This window comes from Malurus melanocephalus, unplaced genomic scaffold, assembly GCF_030028575.1.
Source record: "Malurus melanocephalus ecotype Western Australia unplaced genomic scaffold, MMel_1.1 scaffold_65, whole genome shotgun sequence".
In the NCBI taxonomy this organism is placed as follows: domain Eukaryota; kingdom Metazoa; phylum Chordata; class Aves; order Passeriformes; family Maluridae; genus Malurus; species Malurus melanocephalus.
The window spans coordinates 50,714-72,318 of NW_026623297.1; the positions used below are offsets into that span (position 1 = coordinate 50,714).

At 36.2% G+C, this 21,605-nt stretch overlaps 1 protein-coding gene across 1 annotated transcript in view; it reads right to left on the minus strand.

Moving 5' to 3' along the window:
- The window catches only part of SEMA3E (semaphorin 3E), a 124,941-nt gene that overhangs the window by 50,707 nt on the left and 52,629 nt on the right, over window positions 1–21,605 (minus strand). The window contains exons 2-3 of the mRNA XM_057366414.1: window positions 10,455–10,615; window positions 2,756–2,815 (exon numbers count right to left, since the gene is read on the minus strand). Coding sequence (XP_057222397.1) covers window positions 2,756–2,815; window positions 10,455–10,615 — 221 coding nt within the window. The remainder of the gene's footprint in view (window positions 1–2,755; window positions 2,816–10,454; window positions 10,616–21,605) is intronic.

Here is a 21,605-nt window from a genome sequence, read left to right on the forward strand (position 1 = left end):
AAGAATGGACTGAACTCAGTAGCATGTGATCCTCTGTGCATAGAGCAACACTCAATGACAGAGGTGCCCAATTTGGATGTTAATTTCCCAAATATTCACTGACTGGTGGTAGCAAAATATATTCTATTGGAATTTTCTGATACCATGCAATATTTGAATAGATTTTTACTGGGTGCTGAAGGTGTTCCCTCTCCTTCAGGAATTACATTCCTGACTTATTCCCTCTGCTCACCCTCAGTGGTGGTCTGTTCTTTTCCCCGTGGCTACCTTTTTTAATCCATATATGCCTTCAGCTCTTAGTCTTTGTTCCAAAATAATTTTAGGGACTTAAGTTTTTTGTTTTTTTTTTTTTTAAATGGGAAAAAAAAAATCTACATATTTTTTCTCCTGTGTGCCTTCATAGGAATGCCTGAAAAATTCTGAATAAAGAAAACCAGGATGAGGAAGATACCAAATATAGAAAAAAAAAATTCCAAATGACTAGACTTGGTAATTTATAAACAGATGACAAAAGGTGCTGTTCTGGGAAGTGTCAGGCAATGAGGGATTGCTGCTAACCCTACCAATAATGCACTGTACACAGAGCAAGGAAGAGATGCATCATCCAAGGAGACAGTTAAATAAGAATTCTTTATACTATATCAATTAATTAAATAGCAGGTTTGTCTTTAGGATGCTCCTTAGCTATATTAATAGTTCTATGGAATTTTATGCATCTCAAACTTCTCAGTGTGGAGAAGTTAATCATCTCTAAAGAATCTAATTCCTCTATCTGAATGATTTCCAATCCTGATAAAGCAATTCAGAGTAATTGAAAAGTCTCACACCACAGGCTAACAGGTGTGATTCCTGGCACACTGGATGACAGCTGAAGGATTTTTTTTTTCCTTTGCTTCACTCAAATCGGAAAAGCATGGCCTTATTTTAAGAGTATGCATGTGTTGTTAAGACAAGTCTTTTTAAAGTGTCCTATTAAGTGTGTTACAAGCTCTGAAACTGTTTATGACTACAATACKTGCAGTTTTACTGCTACAACATGAACTGGTAACTTTTTAGGGTTATACAAGCTTGTAAAAATGGCCTGTTCTGTTATATAAAAATATATATATATTAAGAGGCAGCATTAAGTATTCCAGTGCTGAGAAGATTCCCCCCTAATTTCAATTAGTGTTACTAGTTCACATAATTAGATCTCATATGAGGATCAGAGTATTGTTTGGTATTACAATATTTAAAACTTAGAAAATTTTTAAGTGTTTTTCTTAAAGACTGCACTCCTGGAATCTTGTGATGATTTAAAAGTTCTGCAGTTTTCTATWAAAGGAATAGTTGCACCAAACTGTCACAGTGGAGGGAGATATGGAAAACACATAAAATTCTTCAAATAATTACATTCATACAAAGCAAATTTGATGGCTTATAATAACAAACTGGATTGCAAAAGATTTTAAGTTTCAGGGAAACTACTGAGTCTGATGGAGATATCTTTGCACTGAAACAAATTTTCTGCATTTATTACACCAAAACAATATTGTCAAAGTATCAGAAATGTAGTGGTGTGGGGAAGATGACGGAGCCTTAACTAACAATGGCCTATGCTGAGAGATAGTATTGAAAAAGGTCATATGATTGAGGTTTTTTGATAATTTGATATGAACATAAAGGTCAGATATTTTAGAAAACCACTATTTTCAACCAAAGCCTTCTAAAATTGTTGAGTGTACAAAAGTAACCTGAAAAACTGCAAAGAACTTTTAATAATCTTCAAAAGGGATCAATTCTAGTCCAGATGAGTGTAAAGGGTTGGGGTTTATTATTATTATTACAATCATCACTATTTTACAATCTGGTTCATTAATTCCCTGGACAGTTCTCAAGCTTTTATTTCAGGAGAAATCTTTGTAGCTTCCTAAACTTACTGRGAATATATTGTGGTTATCATCAAGGCTGTTGTTTGCTGTGTTTGTAGAAAAATCTTGTGTGTGCCCTTCCATGTCCTACATTCCTGTCACTGTTGCTGTAAAAACGTAATTTTCAAATCCTTTGGTTCAGTGTGAGCTCTCTCAGCTGTGGGATTTATTAGGTGCTGTACTTGCTGTGTTTTTATGAGGTGCAGATAATGAGCTTGGTGCATTGCAAAATTAAAGAGAGCTCCCATCCAGAAGAACTTTCATCCTGTGCTGCCAAYGATATCAGCTGCTGTGTGTCAGTGAATTTCAGGTCTTTTCCCWGGAACTGATTGCAGCCAGGACACTGAATCACAAGAACTGAACAGTCCTGAGGCTCTGAATATTTTTACTGATATAACATGAAACCTGTTGGACAATGTAAATTATCATGTATTTTATGTTACTAATAATTTAACTGCTTTTCTGAATGTATTCTAGAGAATTTGAATTTTAATGGTTAACTGAAATATGGAAATAGAGAAGGCATTCTATGTGTATGAAAAGAAAGGGAGATAGAAATGGAAAAGGAGAATTATTAAGGTGCCTTCTTTGGTAGCACCAGAAAAAGAATTAAAAGAAATTTTGGATGATCAAATGTGTTGTTYAGTGTTTGTTTATGAGCTGTTTTGAAGAGCAATTAAACTAATAATTTAATGTGCTCACAATATTTACATGTTTTTAACCTGCAACAGTTAAATTTATATCTGTACTTTAATCTTTCTCAAGTTAGGGATGCCTGAATCCTTTTTTTGGACCAGCCACTGGTATAATTAAAGTATATTTGATGTATAATTAGTGATACTTACAGCATCTCTTCCTTTAATTACGCATTCTTCTGACTGCAGYGGTGTACTAGGCCAATGGATCTGAGAAAAAAAAAAATTATAGATTATAGCAGATTATAGCAACCCAGTTTTTCCACTATTTCTCATATGAAGGATTTTCAGAACATAAGAATAAAATAATGGAATAGCCCAGGTTGGAAGGGACCTCAACAGATCATCTKGTCCAGTCTCTGGTGTGAACAGAAGCCTCGATGAGATTATCCAACACTCTGTCCTAAACATATTTAGATTCTCCAGGGACAGAAACTCCACCACGTCCCTGGCTCCTTGTGAAGGCAGAACCTCTGTCCTCTTTGAGATTCCATTTCAATACTTGGGTACTGGAACACTGTGATGACTTCCCCCTGAACCCTGCCTTCCCCAGAGAGAAAAGACCTTCATTCTTTCCTTTGTTGAAACAGAACGGTTTTGATTTGGGTAGCGCAGCAGACTTACTACTACTCAACAGGATTTAAAGGAAGGTAATGTATGGAACTTTTTATATAAATTCGGCAGGAACATCTATGCTAAACTGTCAGTGGTTTTCAACATAGTTATTAATTTTGAACTACTGATTTCCTGCTTGAAGTGACACTTAAGAAATAAAATGGTTTACAGTGAAGTTATTAAAGGTCAGCAATTAACCTCACGGGAGTAGGATCAGCTCTTCACAGTCAATTACTGGAACTGAAGCCAAGCTACACAAGTAAGATATTTTTTGAGCTACCTACTGTATAACAGCTATGTTTCATTCCAGATGCATGATTTGTTTGGATGAAAACACTATTAAACAATGAGTGAGCAGACTGGAATGATTACTTAATTTCTCAGAACTTTTAAAAGTGAAAACAAAAACATGTGCACGTCAGTGATATTGGGTTTGGCTGAAACCAAGTAAATATCAAAAAATTATGTCATCATTAAGACATTCTTGTCAATAATCCAATTACAAATTATTTTTCTGTGTGGAAAACATTTTAAAAATAAGTTCTGCTAGGCTTTTTTCTTCCTTTTTTTTTTTTTGGTAAGTGAACTCGCTTAGTTTTCGTGGACTAATTCTAATCTGAAAAAATCTTGGGATAAATTCTTAGAAAAAAAAATCTTGGGATAAATTCTTAGAAAATTTAATTGCAAGACAAATGAGGATAACGTATGAATCCTGGGTGCTTTGGACTTGAAAACAAGAGGCCCAGTTTTCTTCAAAATATTTTTAAATGATCCGGACTCAATGGAATCCTAAGTAAATTTGCCAATGACACTAAACTGTGAGGAGCTGTCGACTCTCTGGAGGGCAGAGAGATCCTGCAGAGAAACCAGGACAAACCAGAGAGCTGGACAATCACCAACTGCATCAAGTTTAACCAGGGCAAGTGCTGGATTCTCCCCCTGGGACAGGACAACCCTGGGTGTGGTTAAAGATCAGGGAACGAGGGGCAGAAGAGCAGCTGCAGAAAGGGACCTGGGGRTCCTGGTCAGTGGAAAGCTGAGGCTGAGTCTGCAGTGCCCTGGCAGGGTTTAGGTCTCACCACCCAAATCCAGGTTAATCARAACATCTGTTGTCAATCAGATGGTCTTATGGATCTGTGAATGATCAAAAATAGTCTCTGTATTGCTGCTGCATGGCCTGGAAAGGCACCTGAACTCTGCTGAGCTCCCATGGGGGTACTCATCCAGCCTTCCTGGTCTCATCCATTCACTGCAAAGCTCAGAGTCCACAGTCATTCATTTTAGTCACTGCTCAGGGATTCAATAAAGCTTGGGTTAAGCTTGTCCTTAACCGAAAAACCTAGAAGTTAGGAGAACTCTAGGATCTCCTGAGGCTAAAAGTATGAAGTCAGAGGTTTCATTTCCCAAGAACATCTTCTAACTAGCAGGCTGAAATCAGGGCTTTTTCCCACACCAGGTGTAGGTGGCTGTTAGGAACAGAGAAACCACARAGGGAATAAAGCACTTGACTCTGTAACCTGATATTAAATATACTGTGTGTAGGTGATTATTTTTGTATTTAGAGACTTTAGTCCCAGTGCTGTRGAAAATACTTTGTATGTACATTTTCTACTTGAGATATAGTGAATTAAATACATATACAGACTTAAGAGAGAAAAAGCTAAAGGGGTAACCCAATGCTCCTGCTTTTTCTGGAATGTCAAAAAGCAGCTGCAGTAGAGTTACAAGAATTTGGTCCTTGGCAAAAAAAAAACAACAAAAAAAAAAGAATAAATCATAGAGTCACAGAATGGTTTGGGTTTGAAGGGATCCTTAAAGACCAACTAGTGTAACTACCTGCTATAGTCAGGAATATCTTTTACCAGATAATGTTGCTCAAAGCCCCATCCAGCCTGACCTTGAACACTTCCAAAGATGGAGCATTCACAATTTCTGTGGGCAACCTGTTCCAGTGGCTCATTGCTGTATGGTTTAGCAGTTCTTCCTACTATCCAATCTAAATCTACACTCTTTCATGCCAGGCCACTCTTTCATTTTAAAACSTCTGTCTCTTGTCCTGTCACCASAGGCCCTGATAAAACTYTCTGTCTTTCTTTTAAGGCCACTTTACAAATTGGAATTCCACCATAATGTCTCCCCTAGAGCTTTATCTTCTCCAGGCTGGGCTCCAGTTCTCTCAATCTCTCTTCATAGCAGAGCTATTCCAGCCCTCTGACTATTTTTATGGCCCTCCTTTGGACATGGTCTATCAAGTTCAGATCTTTCATACACAGGGAACCCAGAGCTGGGCACAGTGCTCCAGGTGGGGTCTCAGAAGAGAAGAGTAGAAGGGCAGAGTCAGAKGTTGTGCAGCAATGCAGAAATCTACCTTAGATTCTCATAGCAAATTATCTGAGGCAAGTCCATGTTAGTTGTCTGAAATACATGGGTCTGAATTATAACTTYAGTAACAGATACTGAAACAGAAACTCCTGAAGAAGTTTTTCTATCCAAAAATTATTTTAAAAACTCATAACTCTTCCRAGKCTCTWGAGTTTTAACATAAATAAGTATTAMGATTTTWATCTCYTCAAGAGTATTTTAGAATTGAGACYAAAAGAATCTCTGCATGTCAGATTTTACTATCACACCAAACTTCAAATTAGCATAACATAGGATCTGTTTGCACTGCATAAAAACCTAGATATTAATCAGCTGCAATGGCAGTCTAACCTGCCATGTATTACTTTTCCTGATGYTTATGTTCTAGAGTTGTGACAATCACCAGCTTTAATTTTTAAATTGATTCTCTGCCAGGATTACAGTCTTTTGACAAGTTATCAGTAAGTATTTTCATGAACTCTCCCTGGCTTTATAAACTGGAATAMATTTCACCAGGCTGCAGGCTTGACTTGAACATAATTTTTCAAAATTTTTCACCACTTCAGGCTACTGTGAATTTTACTCTGATAAATTTTTTAATTGCTTGTTTATTGATGTTTTCTTATCTTGTACCACAGTATTCTCATCCTTGACACTTGGATAATATCATTCCAGCACTGTATTTAAAAGACAGAGAAAAGGTACTTTTCAATATACTCCTTATGAGGAAAAATGGAGTTGTAAGGTGGTACAGATATGGGGGAAACTTTAATTGGAGCTGGAATGCTAATTAGTGTCTCCAAACATCTTTTCTCTCATCAACCACAAACCTTAAAAAAAGGATGATATCTCTATTGAAAACTAATTTAAAGAAATTATATGAGCTTTATAGCACTTGAGGCCAAAATAGACTACTGTGTGATCTGGTCTGAACTCTGCTGTATGACAGAGCAATTAAGTAATTCAACCATCCTGTCCCTGGTTTAAGTCAATAAATAGTGCTTAATTAACAGATAACTTGTGTTTGGCTAAAGCACAAATTCTTCAAAAATATCTGCTGATGACTGGATATTATATATATTTATCAACAAATGCGTAGCCACCTTCCCCCATGGAAGGTTATTCCAAAGGATAATCCAACTCACTACTAAATTGTGTGCTTCTTATTTCAGTTTGCATTTATGCACATTCCCACTCAGTGTTCAAAGCAAGCCCTGCTCTTGCAGGCTTATATTCAGCCAGCTTTGGAGAGGAAATAGAGGTTCACTAGAGGCAAGATAAATGGTGAGATCTCTGTATTTTATTACAGCAGAGATATAATACCTAATCTGGAGCCATCTTGTGCCAGGAGAGAAACAGCACAATTGAAATCTGCCTGCACGAGCCCATTCCCGAAGTGGGAGGGTTTCTATTCAGACTCAGATCTTCATAAGGYCCATGAAGCAGAAGCTATCTGTATGGAATTTGTGGGCAAATAGGAAGAGCAGTTWATTTTCACTCCAACAAGAGATGAAAAGTAGGAGCAAAGGTCCCCCTTCTCTATGAGGTGTTTGACCAGTGGTGATGAGCTACTGGCACTGGTTCAAGTTTGCTGCCAACAAAGATCTTCTCTGGCACCAATTACAATGAGCTGTAATGTTTCTTGAAACAAATTTGGCACCAGATACCAAGTGATCTATCATCCTGTTAGATCATTACAAGCCTTTAAGGCTTTGGATCAAATCTTAAATATGTGTAAGGGTTTTTTCCAAAGATGGTGTCAAAGGGAACGAGTTCTTAGGGAAAGCAAAGGTTACGTGGAATGTGCCTACAAAGCTTTGGCTTTGCACAAGGTTTCGAGTGCTTACRTGGCTCTAATTCTCTGTAAACACTGATACTCACATTTCATATTCTCCCTCATCCTTGCTCCTTAGTGTTAGGGCACTCTTCACATGGAAACAACACATCTAAGTAACTTTTAAAAACTCATAGCAATATGTGTGAAATACTCTAAGCAAAAATATAATGCATTCTGCATGTGTTAAATGAGAGATACAAAAAGTAAAATAAGCAAAAGAAACATAATTTGACAAATAGAAAAGTGAGAATCTGTCCCTGTCCAAGATGACATGGAAGGATKGCGCCACAGTTGAGAACTCAACCCAAATGTCTGGATTTCCCCACCAAAGCAAGGATGACAGTAGTAGAATTCTTTTCAGAARGTTTTTCCCTGTTTTCTTAGGTATCTTTTTAGTGTATATAAAAATTGGTGAGGATAAAATGTTCTTAAAATAATTTGGTCGAGATATATATAAACCACTATTAGCTTACATGAAAAAAAATATAATCTACCCTTCAGAGTGCTACATGGTATTTGAAAGCTGAAGAGAATTGAACCTGAAGAAACATGTAGTCTATTMAACACAGATTTATAGGATGCATACCTCATATGCATCACAATTTAAGTTTTTTGGAAATGTTGGATTACTTTGGCAGTCAACAGGTCTCAGTGCAAAAGCATTTTATGTCCASTCAGCATTTAGTTGTTTTTCTTTTGGGATAACTTCTAATATGCTCGCTAGAACTGAATTATTTGGTCGTTTTACAGCAAAGGACATAAATCTCCAATTGGGAATGGATGTCATCTTGTTTTTCAAAAAGAATATTCATATTCCAAATTGTTGAGAAAGGGATGAAAATAAACTAAAAAACATAAATTGTTTTCTGGAAACAGAAGATGAAGATCAATRTGAACCTGCCCAAAACTTCATGAAACATCTCTTTTGCAGCTTGTGAGTCATTACCAGAGAGAAACTAAAACCTAGGAACTTGCCTGCACTCTTATTATTTCACTGGGTTACAACTTCTAGTTTAGATTAATTAAGCTAAACACTTCAGTCTAAAAGAAAAGGTCAAAGACTAACCAACACACAGTTAAAGATAGCTTAATTAAGAACTTTTGTAATAATTAATTAACCAGTCTCTCAACTTCAGGAACTTTCTCTAATGTATCTCAGCAATTAAGCTTTCCTGTAGCAGAAATGTCTAATTCCACACTTTTGATGATAGAGCTGTAAGATGATCACACTTTTCCTAACTATCCCTGAATGAGATCTGCACTGAGTGAACACWGAGGAAAAGAGAAAAAGCTCATGACATTTGTATTGAAGGGAGCTAGGCCCCAGTGAGGTCACAATTCTAAACATGCCAGGCCAAGCATCATTTATTCCAGTTTCTCATCTTTTGCATTAAAAAAAAACAAAAAAACAAACAAGTAGAGTTTTCATCAATTCGTCATACCCTCTATACAGATATCTAGACAAAGAATATGATTTCAGAGTAAATGGCTGATATTCCACTTAAGAACAAGAAGGGGAGCAATGAACTTGGAGTGTGTCCAGATGGGACGATGGTGGTTGGACAGAAGCATGAAGTGTTCTATTCTGTCATCTTTCCTCACAGATTTACTGCCAAACAGGGAGGACGGAGGGAAAGCTTATTTTATAGAAACAAATGCTGTCTAAATACTTTCCATATCCCTGACCTCTAATATATTGTCACAGGATAATAATAGGTTGTATTAAAGTGAAAAGGAGTTTACTCATATCTCGCTGTTGAGGAACAAAGATCAGTACGTAACTTTGCTTCCTGAAGAGTTAAATTCTGTTTTTTAGGGTTTTTTTTTTTTTGTTTGTTTGTTTTTGGTTTTTTTCAAATATAGATAAATTCTCAAATAAATACTCCCTGAGTATATTCGTATCCTCATATCTAGGACTGACATTACCAAATGTTTATAAAAAGAATAAATCATAATATATCTGTTGACAATAGTGGAACATGCTAATTATGTTTGGAGATAAGGAAGGATGCTTATGGCAAAATTGGCCAGAGTGTTGACATGAGAATAGTGAAATTCACTTCTAGCAAGGGGGCAGAAAGAAAAGAATTTGAAAATAATTTGAAATCAATGGCCRGTGCAGTATAGACATCAACAAAATTATTTCTCACAAGGAACTTCATTTATTTTGCTTACTTTTATTCCATTTATTAATTTGAAAATATATGAAAATATATGAAAACACACTAGGTAAATTTAAAGAATAAACAAGGAAAACACTGAAATATTTCAARAAATCATTTATCTACAGTCAAAATGGTTGAGGCAGGAACAATGCTCCTGCCAGCTTTCCTTACTACTGTAAGTTTCAGTTCCAGCTTCCAAGGGCAGAAATGAGTGAGGAATCCAAGGCTCTCATCAGCTCAAACTCCCGCCTCTCCACCTCAGCTGTCAGTTTGCCAATCTGTTGTGGTTTCAAAATGCACTGAGCTCCCTGGTAGGATTATTATTTAACCCACCTTTCTCCCACAAAGCACTGAGCAGCCTTCAAATGCCATTTTTAGTCATTACTTAATAGCTCCTCCGGCTCAAACCAATGTAAAATCCAGTTTCTAAAGAAGGTGAAAAATGGCTGCAAGCTTTATGCTGCTATTGAAAACTTTTAATAATTTACATGCTATTTTTTTTTTCCTTAACATTTTCTCTTTTGAAACTCCCCCAAAATACCAGGGAGATTTTATTCCTCAATAATATAGTGGAGATACAGAAATCAGATGTCTACAAATGTGAGATGCTCTAAATATCTGTAACCGTGCTGAAATTCAGTGAGAAATAGTTACATGACCTCCACGTCTCTTCACATGGGGTGAGCCTTGTGCGTGAAAAGAGGAGAAAAATGGAAATTAGTGAATTTTTCTTAAATATAAATATGGCCTTATAGTTCGTGCACAAAACACCTGTAAAAACTCCATTACCTCAGTCATGCAAGTTCTGATATCCAGTGCTACATGAGGTAATTAACATATATAAATATATATGCATGGCTTTTTACTGCACCTCTCGGTAGTTGTCACTGATTCGATCCAAACTGAGGGAATACAGGAGGTCTCTTCCTCCCACGAACAGTCGCTCTTGATACTCATCCAGCAGCATTACATGAAGTCCAAGATATCCAAACGGGCTACGAAAGACTGACGTCCTGTTTAAATCCCAGAGCTCTGAAACACAAGCAGAGTGTTCGTGATAAATACCAAACAGCTTAGCTTTCATGGCTTTGTTTTCATATCCTCCTAGGGAACTGGACAAGAAGTTTTGGGACATTAAAATGCTAATCATATAATCTTTGAGTAAGAAAGAGACATGAAACACCTGGGAACAATTTTCAAACTAAGCCAGTTCTCCAGGAGGTTTTTCTCTGAGTCTTTACATCGTAATATTTATGCCTAAAATATGAGATGAGGAGGAATGCAAATCAGTTTTCTTCTGGACATTTTCTGAACAGGTAAAAGTAGTTCTTAGAACAATAATGACAAATGGGCAAAACACCAGAATGAATTAATGGAATTTGAAAAAAAACAACCCAACTGGAAATTGTATCCTTGTCTTTCAGGCATGTCAAACTACAGRTTTTCAATGTACACACAATCTTGACCTGGGTTTGTATTTTTAGGATGGCATTGTAGGTTTTAAGCCTAGCACTCTCTTTACTCAGTTCACTGAAAATATTGCCTCTAAACTCATTGAAACCAGTATGAAATCTGTGAATTGCACATGGATAATTTTCCAACACCGATTTYGTCAAGAAATGCACTGACCTGATATGGGAATCTGAGATTTAGCTGCACATGATCCAGGCTAAAGTCTGTTTCACTGAGAAAAGGAAATTCATTCTGGGTAATGTTGCAGAAACTTGGATTCAGGCCTCAGGAAGGAATAAAGAGGCAAACAYGGGGATCTTTCTGCACTGTGGTGCAGAGCACAGCCTGGCTTGCAGCAGGGCAGGGAGGCTGAAAACCATTTTTCTGTTGAGAAGCCTCAAAAAGAGTAATTACAAAGTACCCTCAGACTGCCTCCAAAACAACAGAGCTGGGACTGGGACAAAGTGATTATATTCTTACGTCTTTACTGAGGCAAATTATTTTATTTTGAAGAAATTACTCTTGGTAAAAGCAATTAAATATGCTTATCCTCTCTGCTATCCATAAGCATAACTTATAAAAATTTTTTGATGTGGCCCAGCAGCTGATGCTGGAACAAGTGGGATTGTCCCAGAGCTGAGAAGATAAATAAGCCCCCATTCAGTCTGGAGGCTCCTTCTCACATGCCACACCAGCAGTTATGTTCAATTGTCCATTCTGTACCTKGACAGTAGCAGAGACCACAGCTGATAGTCTGCAAGCAAGAAATTTATTCTTCCTAAATGATATTAATTCAACCCAACAAATTGACACGATTTAATTTTAAATTACTAATATATTTTATGTGTGACGATAAGTGCATTTAGTAGTAAGATAAATGTGTTTTGCTCCATTTACTTGGTGGGCTTAGTTCAGGTCAACAGAGGCAAAAAGTAACTAGTTTCTGAAAGCTGTTTTCTTAGATGATAAAATTTACATTAAAGGAGTCAAAGTAAAAATTCAGCCCTCACATATGATGCCTTTCTCGAGTGATCTTCAAACAGAATCTATTTAATAGCTGCACCTGTGTGTGACTGGCCTCACTTAACAAATGGAAAAGACTGAACCTCAGAGAGGAACTTCATGATGCAGAGGAGAATTTTTTTGTCTAAGCATTGCATACTAACCAGTGGATAGACACAYATTTTTTGACAGTGATACACTCAGCACACAGCTGCACTGCAATGTGGAAACGGCATTTTGAAAGCTTGATCTCACCAAGCAAATGAGCAGATTGTTGTTTTGGAAGAACATGGCTTGTTTCTGGACAGATTAGAAATGAAATGAAAGCAGAGCTAGAAATACACTTTTGGTCCTAAATAAAGCCACTTTTTATTTGCACAAATATAAAGCATTCAATATATTCTCTTTTTTAATCAGTCTTGGACAGAAAAGATAGACTAGTTATATACAAGCCACAAAAGGTTACTGTAGTAGCTTCCTCTAATTTATTTCCATGTTGTCCTGAAGGCAAATTGTTCATAAATGAGACAATATTTCTTTACATAGAGATATGACTCATGTGTTCTCATAATGATGAACAGTCCTCTACCTGATCACATAAACTGGCAACTGCYCATGCAAGACTCAGTCCTGCAAAACACACCTGTGAACCTTATTGTCTTAAATGGAAACTGAGCATATTAAACACCATTCAAGATCAAACTTGTAAAAAGATATGTTTCTGAAACCACCTCCAGCAAACTTCACAGACATGGGGTTGCTGTGGGGTAGAGACAATAACAGAACAAAACCTGACATCTGAAAGGAGTGGAAAACAACAAGAAGTCAGGTTTGGAGAGCGATTTTGTACTGAAACACAAATGTAGAAGTTTTATGTATATCCTTTGAAAGGTAGCARGATTTCCATACATTTTAGGATATGTGAAATATTAGGACAGTTCAGGCAAATAGAATGCAGCACCTCCTGAGTGCCTGGAGAATGAGAGGTGCATATGGGAGTCCAAAATGGTACTACAGGTCTGTCATTTCAAGGCAAGTGAATCTCACCATGGTGTGGTTTGATGCAAAAGACAGGTTCTGAAGCAGCAGAAAGCCATCCTCATAGTGCTGTGCCCCCTCAGCCAAGCTCTGATGTGGTACTGCAGACAAACTGCTGCCTCCCCACACAGCACAGCCTTCACACTCACTGTTAGTTCATAGAATCAGAGTGGTTTGGGTKGGAAGGGATCTTAAAGATCACCTGGTTCCAGCCCCCTGCCATGGGCAGGGACATCTTCCAYTAGAGCAGGCTGCTCCAAGCCCTGTCCACCCTGCCACTGAACACTTCCAGGCGTGGGGCACCCAGGCATCTCCAGACAACCCGTGCAGTGTTTCAGCACCTTCACAGCACACTACAATTTCTAGTATTTCATCTAAACCCATGCTCTGTCAGTTTAGAGCAATTCCCCCTTGTTCTATCACCACGTGCCCTTGTGAAAAGCTCTTCTCCAGCTCCATTGAAGCCCCTTTATATACTGAAAGCTGCTATAAAGCCTTCCTAAAGCTTTCTCTTCTCCAGGCGCCCAGCTCTCTCAGCCTGTCTTAATCCTAGGGGTGCTCCAGGCCTCTGATCATCTTTGTGGCCTCCTCTGCACTTGATCCAACAGGTCCACGTCCCTCTCATTTGGGGGTCCCAGAGCTGGACACATGGACCACGGCACCCTGCAGAGCTGAGCTGGACTCAGCCATTGCAATCACAACACAATTGGGAGTGGGGCACTTGAATTCAAAGTCTTAAGCAACTTTCCCCAAAATCTACCTTCAGTTWTCTTGAAGAAGCTTATGCTCAAAGGGTCACCTTGTAAATAAAAATTCCTTGRGGCATCAAAAGTTGTGTTCCTGGTCATGCTGATAATTTAATTTTAAAAAATCAATTTTTAGACCATAACCCAAAAATATTTTATTTCTCTACCTAATATTTAGGATTTCATGTTCACATTTATGCTGGGTACATCTAGTACACTTACAAGATCAGGTGCAAATGCCACTTTCTTCTGCAACCTGGCCAGAGAGAAAAGTGCTGCCTAACATTTTTAAAATATTTTAATGGCCGAATTGGTCACCTGAGGAATAGCAGACATGAGTTCAATTTCCTTGTCTAAACTGATTGAAACTCAGATCTTTCTCATTTCATAAAGAGGTCCAATCACAAGTTATTAGCTACAAGATTGGTAGGAAAGGATGGATGTTTTCACCATTTCCTGTAGAAGCTGTGCAACGAAACATTCAAGACTCASAAAGAGTGAATAAGAAGTAATACTAAAATTTAGCAGTTAAATTGTTTTTCTGGGAAACAAATTCAGGCTCTGCTGCTGAGCATAGTCTGTGCATTTTATATTAAACAGTTAGTGGATAAACTATGCAAACTGTTCCAGCACATGGGCTAGAAACCCTCAGCTTCTCCCTCACGTGGGAGTGACAAAGGGCTTCAGCTGAGCACAACACTTCTTTTACTGGGTTTCAACAGATTTCTGTGACAAATGAAAAAAGGTCCTTTTTCTATAAAGATCTTGTGTAAAGAAGSAAAAAGCCAGAGACACAGAGGATGAATTATTCAAGGTGAATATACTGCTAGTGGTCAACAYACAGAAAGAAAAAAGACCTTTCCTACTCTTATCTTTTGCTAAAAACAAATCTTTTGGAGTACTGATCCATAAATTTGAGAAAACRTTATCTTTTGTGCTGTAGTGCTCTGCTATTTTAATCTGAAGACTCAAGACCATAACTAAACCCACACCATTACAGTACAAACAGCATTTTACTCAACAAAGGAAAGACTGCTTCAATATTTACATACTCCTATATGGCACTTCACATTACCTGTGAAAGCTTTAAAGCAAGTCTGGACTGCTAAATTACATTTCACAAGAGAACAAACCTTATTTYGTGCTGTTTTAAAAGCTGAGAACAAACCTGATGGTTGCTATCTGTCTGCCAGAGCTTGCTGGCAAGTATTCAGATTGATCTTGCTTACTATATTTTCTCTTACTGCATAACTGCTTTGGTGAATATAYTCACACTGTATCTTTTTTGACAAAATGGATTCTATTATTCATTTGTCTAACAGTGTTAATTATATTCATAATAACCAATTCCTCGAATGTTTTAATGAGCTATATGTTTGTAAATTCTAAGATTATTTTAGAACAGCCATTACTTCTATTAGAAAAAAAAATGTCACCTCATTATTATTTCAGTATTTTTAAAATAGAAATTATTGATAATATAAATATGCTTAGAACATTAAATGCAAAACTYTTGATGCTGCTCCACATCAACCAGACTACTGTGCCAGTTTATTTACAACACACTTAGAATTTAAGCATCTTTTGAGTAATATATAATTTTGGACCCTGAGTATAGACAAACATCACTACAAATTTTTTATCCTTTTAATTTTTCTCAGGGAATGACAAAGCTGCTGTTGCTCTGCTCTGTTCTTCATAGCATTACATCATCACAACTGCACAAGTCTATTGCCTTTGCCCTTCTTTGCCCTCATAAAAATCTTTGGCTCCCCTTTTAAATTCTTCAGAGATGTAGTCTCACCTCCCACACTACTTCACGCTGCAGATCATTCTTCCAGCAAAGATGTTTTCCAGATGCAGAGCACTGACAAATGAGTCCAAATGAGGTGGATGTTTCAGTGCAGCTTTACAGGAAGAGTTAATGACTGGGGTTACCTTCTGTCCCCATCAATAACGCAAAAGGCCACTGATATAAAGTCTAAGTAATGTSAGCACCTAAACATTTTATATTTCAAATTATCAGCATATAATGGACATAGATGATAGAGATGCTACAATGGAATGAGTTTTACAAGAAATTCATGAATTTTATGTAATTTTAATTAATTTAGCTTTTAGCAAAAAGCTAAACATTGCTGACAAGTGATAACAAATTCTGCTTACATTTGACAAGAAAGGTACACAAACAAAAAGGAATAAAATTCCAAAAGAGACATAGGGGAGAGCCTGAAATATCTGTGACACAATTTATGAACTACAGCTCAGTTGTGAGACCAGGCAATGTAAATATCTCTGTTTTAAACCACCAGTACTTTAAGGCAAATATCTATGCAAGGGTACTCTAAAGAGTCATCCATCACAAGGACAAAAATACAAATAAGTGTTTGAATCTTTCTGGCAAGGTTAAGACCTCTAACTGACAATATTCTGTATAAAATTAGCAGCAGGAGGCAGAAGATTTCTTCCCTGGGAAAAAAAAAAAAGAAAATTAGAGACGAAAATCCACCTAAAAACCACAATGCTGCTGAATATGAGACAATTTTTACTTTCTTGTGGTTAGAGTCCTCAGTTAAATATAATCCTGTAAAAATAGAAGCATGATGATGATTGTCAGGTAATGGAAAGCTACATTAACTCAGGTGAACCAGCAAGGAACTGAACTTGTTGGGCAGCAGAAAAGAAGACAACGTTAACTGGCCAGAGAGGGTCAAAGTTAATCCTGTGGCATGAGATTTGGTAGCCAAATATGAACCAAGATCTTTAACAAAAGAATTAATTGCAAATAGTAAACTAACTAAAATATCTAGAGCAGTAGCAATGCCGGAAGATAGCATTATAATTTAAAAACACTGCTCTTAAGATACTTTATTGTTTTATTGGGGGAACATGAATCAGTAGGAGATCAGTTTGAAAGTCTGTGAGGGAGACTGAAGTATGAGCTTTCACTGCTTGAGGTTTTATCTATGTGGCTGCCAAGCAGATGCCTCAGAAACCTGGCAGGGTAGGAGACAGAAAGCAAAGTSTAGTGGCAACAAGCAAAAACCCATYAGTCCATAAATACTTTCATATGATTCAACCTCTGCTCTTAACAGCAGGTGAGTTTGGCTGTTGAGCTTTATTTGGAGAATGTAATTGGCTTCATGAAGGGAGCTGCTGCAGCAAAGCCCATGAATAATTTTGTTTATTTGATTCTCTTCCTCTAAATGTTCTGGATCTAGTGATGAAGTTTAAATTATAGWCAAAACTTCAAACAAAGATCTTTGAGCCTGTCCAAATTACAGAGGCAAAAGTTTGTGAAATTAAAAGGTACAGTTTTGGGAGACAAGAATAGTTTCAATCTGTATGKAAGACAAAACACTCTTCTGACTTTTTTTTCCCCTAAGAATATTGGAAAAACATAAAACTAGGACATACAATAAATCTTAGCAAATATTTCTSTTTCTTCTTATTCTACTCAGAAAATGGCAGAAAACAATCTGTGTAGCTTGAGTATTTATCACATCTAATCATGACAGTTCAACTCCTAATCCTTGGTATTTCCATTTCAAATTATATATATATTATATATATGTCACATATATAGTGTGATATATGTATATTCTGTCACATCTAGCAAATACTTAATTTTTCTTCCCTGATGGCAAAATAGCATGTTGGGTCACTAGCTCTATAGTTGATTTGGTTTAAGTTACTAAACAGAAATAAAACCATTACAAAAAGAYCATGTTTTATAGTATTAGTATATTACATAATAGTAAAAACACGTATGGTCACACAGCATTTCATAATATTTCTAGTTCTTGCTGGAAACTTCTACAGTGTACATCATTTTAAGAGTAATCAGACACCATCTTCATACAAGCTGGATTTTGGCCAATTTTAAGATACATTTCTAGATTTATGTGCTGGTCCAATAAAAGATATCTGATATTCAATTTGATGTTTCTACTACTTGAAAATAAATGAAATTCAGTACAATAAAAGTTGATATTTTTGTGTTTTAATCATACCTACTAGAGATGATGATTTACAGACTGTTTTAGAGAAAACTTCTTTGTAAGTCAAATGAAAGCAGTTACAGAATTCAATAGTCATGTATGTTGAAGTGATATTTGCTTTCTGACATTAATATATTTAACCCTGCCGATTTCTGGATCTTATTGGTTTTCTTTATAGCAGTAAGTTACTACGGTTTCTGATAGAAGCCCTAATCCAGAGTTCATTTGCCATTTTGAGCCACTTTGAGTTAGGTAATCACACCAATATAGATTAAAGGGATGTGGAACAATGTGGGAAAAATAATTTTCCTTCCGTATTTTATCTGAACCTGAGAAAGAACAGACAGARAACCAACACAGAATGAGAAGAATTTTTCATCATTTCTTTTTTAAACTACTATATAAATTATGTCTTCCATTCATTATGCTTTTAATGATAGTATWTCATTTTCAACAATAATAACAGTTTCAAATATTTTAAATTAGGCTTACTATATTTTTTCCATATCTATTTCCATTCTATTTCTATTAGTGGGATCTTGCTTGCAGAGTAGCAAAGAATTTTTTTTTCTTTTTTTTTTTTCATTTTAGTGTAAGATAGCAAATTTTGGCATGCATTCAAACAAATTTACTGTGGTAAATTGACCTTATACCAGGGATTCTATTATCAAAAAAATTGTTTCTCTTACCAGTGGGATTTTTCTTGGAAAAGGTACATGCATCCCCAAAGTGCTCTCTGATGACACAGTTCAAAAGCGTCATCATGATAGAAAATATCAAACAATTGCTTATGTAAAATGACATGATACTGTGGCTGCTATGAACTCAAAAGTCTCAGTGACCTGCATAATTTGGCTGCCTGAATTCTCCAGTGAGTTCAAATCCTAATGATCCTTTCTTTTTAGTAAAGCATTTTTAGGAGGTGATAATGAAGTATAATATTGTGCATGATAAATAACTTCATCAGTGCTATAAATTTCTTTCCAAAAGGTAGACTGAGTGACAGAAAGCTTCAGAAATGTGTTTTTCTACTGAAACATTCCAGCAGAAACATAAATTGGAAATTTTTACTATGAAGTTATTCATCTATGGATGACACAAGCATCCACAAAATTGTCTGTGAAATTTATGCACTTCAACCAATGTATCTCAAAGGAAGTAAGCATGGAAAGACTTGTCCTTTTAAAATTATACTCAGAAGATGTTTTACATTATGTTTAATATCTTAATAGTGTTAACAAGTGAAATAATCGATTTATAAAACTTGAGTTTTAGAAGGTACATATGGTTCAAATCATCACAGACCTCTGCTGATGAAACACAGAGAGTTCAGTCTCTTGAGGACCTGATTTATTAAGGTGTACCAGTTCCTACATGCTTATTACCACACCAGCCTGGGAAGGGGAGAATTCTTCCTAAGGAGAGACCCAGTGTTTTGACAGAAAGAGAATCTGGTGCTTTCATTTAAAATGAAGATGCCAAGAGTCAGGGGTTTATGCTGTTCAAAATGACTGTTAAATTGAATTTCCCCTGTAAAAATKGATAAAAAGGATCTATCTCATGTGATTTTCAGCGGCATATGCTCTTGGGCAGGATGGYATGTGATTGACAGTGTATGTAAGGCTATGTGGAATCATCAACATGAAAAAAAACAGAATGGAGGAGAAAGGAGGCATTGTAGAGAAAAGCAAAAKGCAGAGGGAAAATTGGAATGGAAATAAGTAAAAAGATGAAAGGAAATTTTCAAGCTATTTTTTTTTCCTGTGAAATAAATTACTCACAGCATATGCAGAGTTTGAGATAATATTCCACAGGTGAGTTTAGAAAGATTTGCTACACCTCACACACTGAAATAAAATCAATTTTCACTGAGCACTGGAACACTATAAAGAGCAGTGAATAAGCCTATACAGAAATTATTTTGTTAGTCCAAAGTTTGTTCTTTTTAATTGAGCAGAATATCTTCTCTGGAAAGATTTAATTCACAGAAAGAAGATGAATTCAATTGCTACATCAGTGCCTTTGGAAGATCTACCTCACGTGAGTTAACTGAATACATCCATGTTTTGACCCTGCTTTTCCTGACACATCTCAAATACTTTTAAATACTAATGAAAACTGAATTCATCAAAGGTCTTTGTGTTGTTTTTAATTATTTTTTTTTTATTATGACACAGAGCTTTATGAAAGAATTCAAGCTCTTCTATCATGAGGTGGGATATGTCATATTCAGCTTCTAGTTTAAGGTCTTTTTTTTTTTTTAGAACAAGATAAAGAGGTATTCCCAAATGAAGTTTTAAAATTTCTTTACAAAAGCATCTAAACAAATATAATATGAAAGTAATAACTTCTATAATGCAAATTTTTAGAATGTAATCTAAGTTTTAGATATATAATGAATTGTAGATTAATTCCACTCCAAAATCTATTCTGTAAATAAAACAAGGTTGTATTTTATCAATGCTTGAAATTTAAATCATTGCAATGATKGGCAACACATAGAAATATCTGTCTTTGTTGTCTTTTCTGTTTCTCTCTGAGAATGGCTACTTATCTGTAAAATGCTAGTTAAGTAAATGTCTTGGAAGAAAGAGACAGAAAGAAAAATTTATTTGAATAACTTAGGACACATTTGAAACCTTTCAGAATCAGTAATGCTTCGCAAATATTAACAGTCAAAACATTCTTCTGCCATTGGATTTTGAGCTGGTAAAATGCAACAGTTGATCTTAAATAGTGTAACTGGAGAATAAAAGTTAATAATAGGCAGCTATTAATGGTCACATAATTATCATTSATTATAATGAATTGTATTATGAGCTGTTGCATATTATCCTCAATCCTTCATGTGTATGCCCACCCATCCTTCCTTTCCTTTTTTCCCCCACACGAATGATTTGTTTCTGACAGATTTTGCAAGACAGAGAAGAATTATAGTGTTTGTTTAGAAGGATATTGTACTTTGATACAAACATTTTCTTCTCTCATGTCTCATTTGATTATCCAACACAGTCATACAATAGACTGTACTGAATTTCAGCTGTTGTTTGTGCTCCTAAGCCTTTCAGATGCTTTTACAAAAATACCCAATGATAATAAAAGTCTCTGTTACATTGAAGAGAAATCTACATGTAGAAAGGAGAAACAATCTCCTGAAATTACAAGTAGCATCTCTATATCCTCATWTGACCTGATGGTAACCATGAAAATAACCCCAGAAACCTCTCCCACTTCAAAAAGGAACAGCATCTCAGTATGACTCTGTCCTGAATCATTTTGCACAGGATGTATAAACACCATACACTTGTGGCTGTTCCTCCATTAGCTCTTTCTCCACCGTCATTTAAAAATTCACTTCATCTTGATGCTTGGTTTGGCATTGGTGGCTAATTTCAGATGTTTTGTGGTCAATCTGTTTTTTTCCACTTATAGCTAGTTTTACAGAAGGTATAACATGAGATAATTTCATTAATGTCTTTTATTTCTCACAAAGCCTACCAATGTTTAGAATTACAGAGATACTATGAAAATGAAGGATTGATACATCCGATTAACTTTTGTGTACTAAAGTACTGTGCAGAAGTCCATAGAGATTTTGGGATTAAATCATAGACACATAGAGAGTTTGGGGTTGGAAAGAACCTTCAAAGATCATCTACCATAACCCCTGCCAGAGCCAGGGACTGTCACTGCTTTCACCATCTTGGTGACATCCACAAATTTCCTGAGGGTGTGGTCAATCCCACAGTCTACATTGCTGTTAAAGATATTAAACAGTACCAG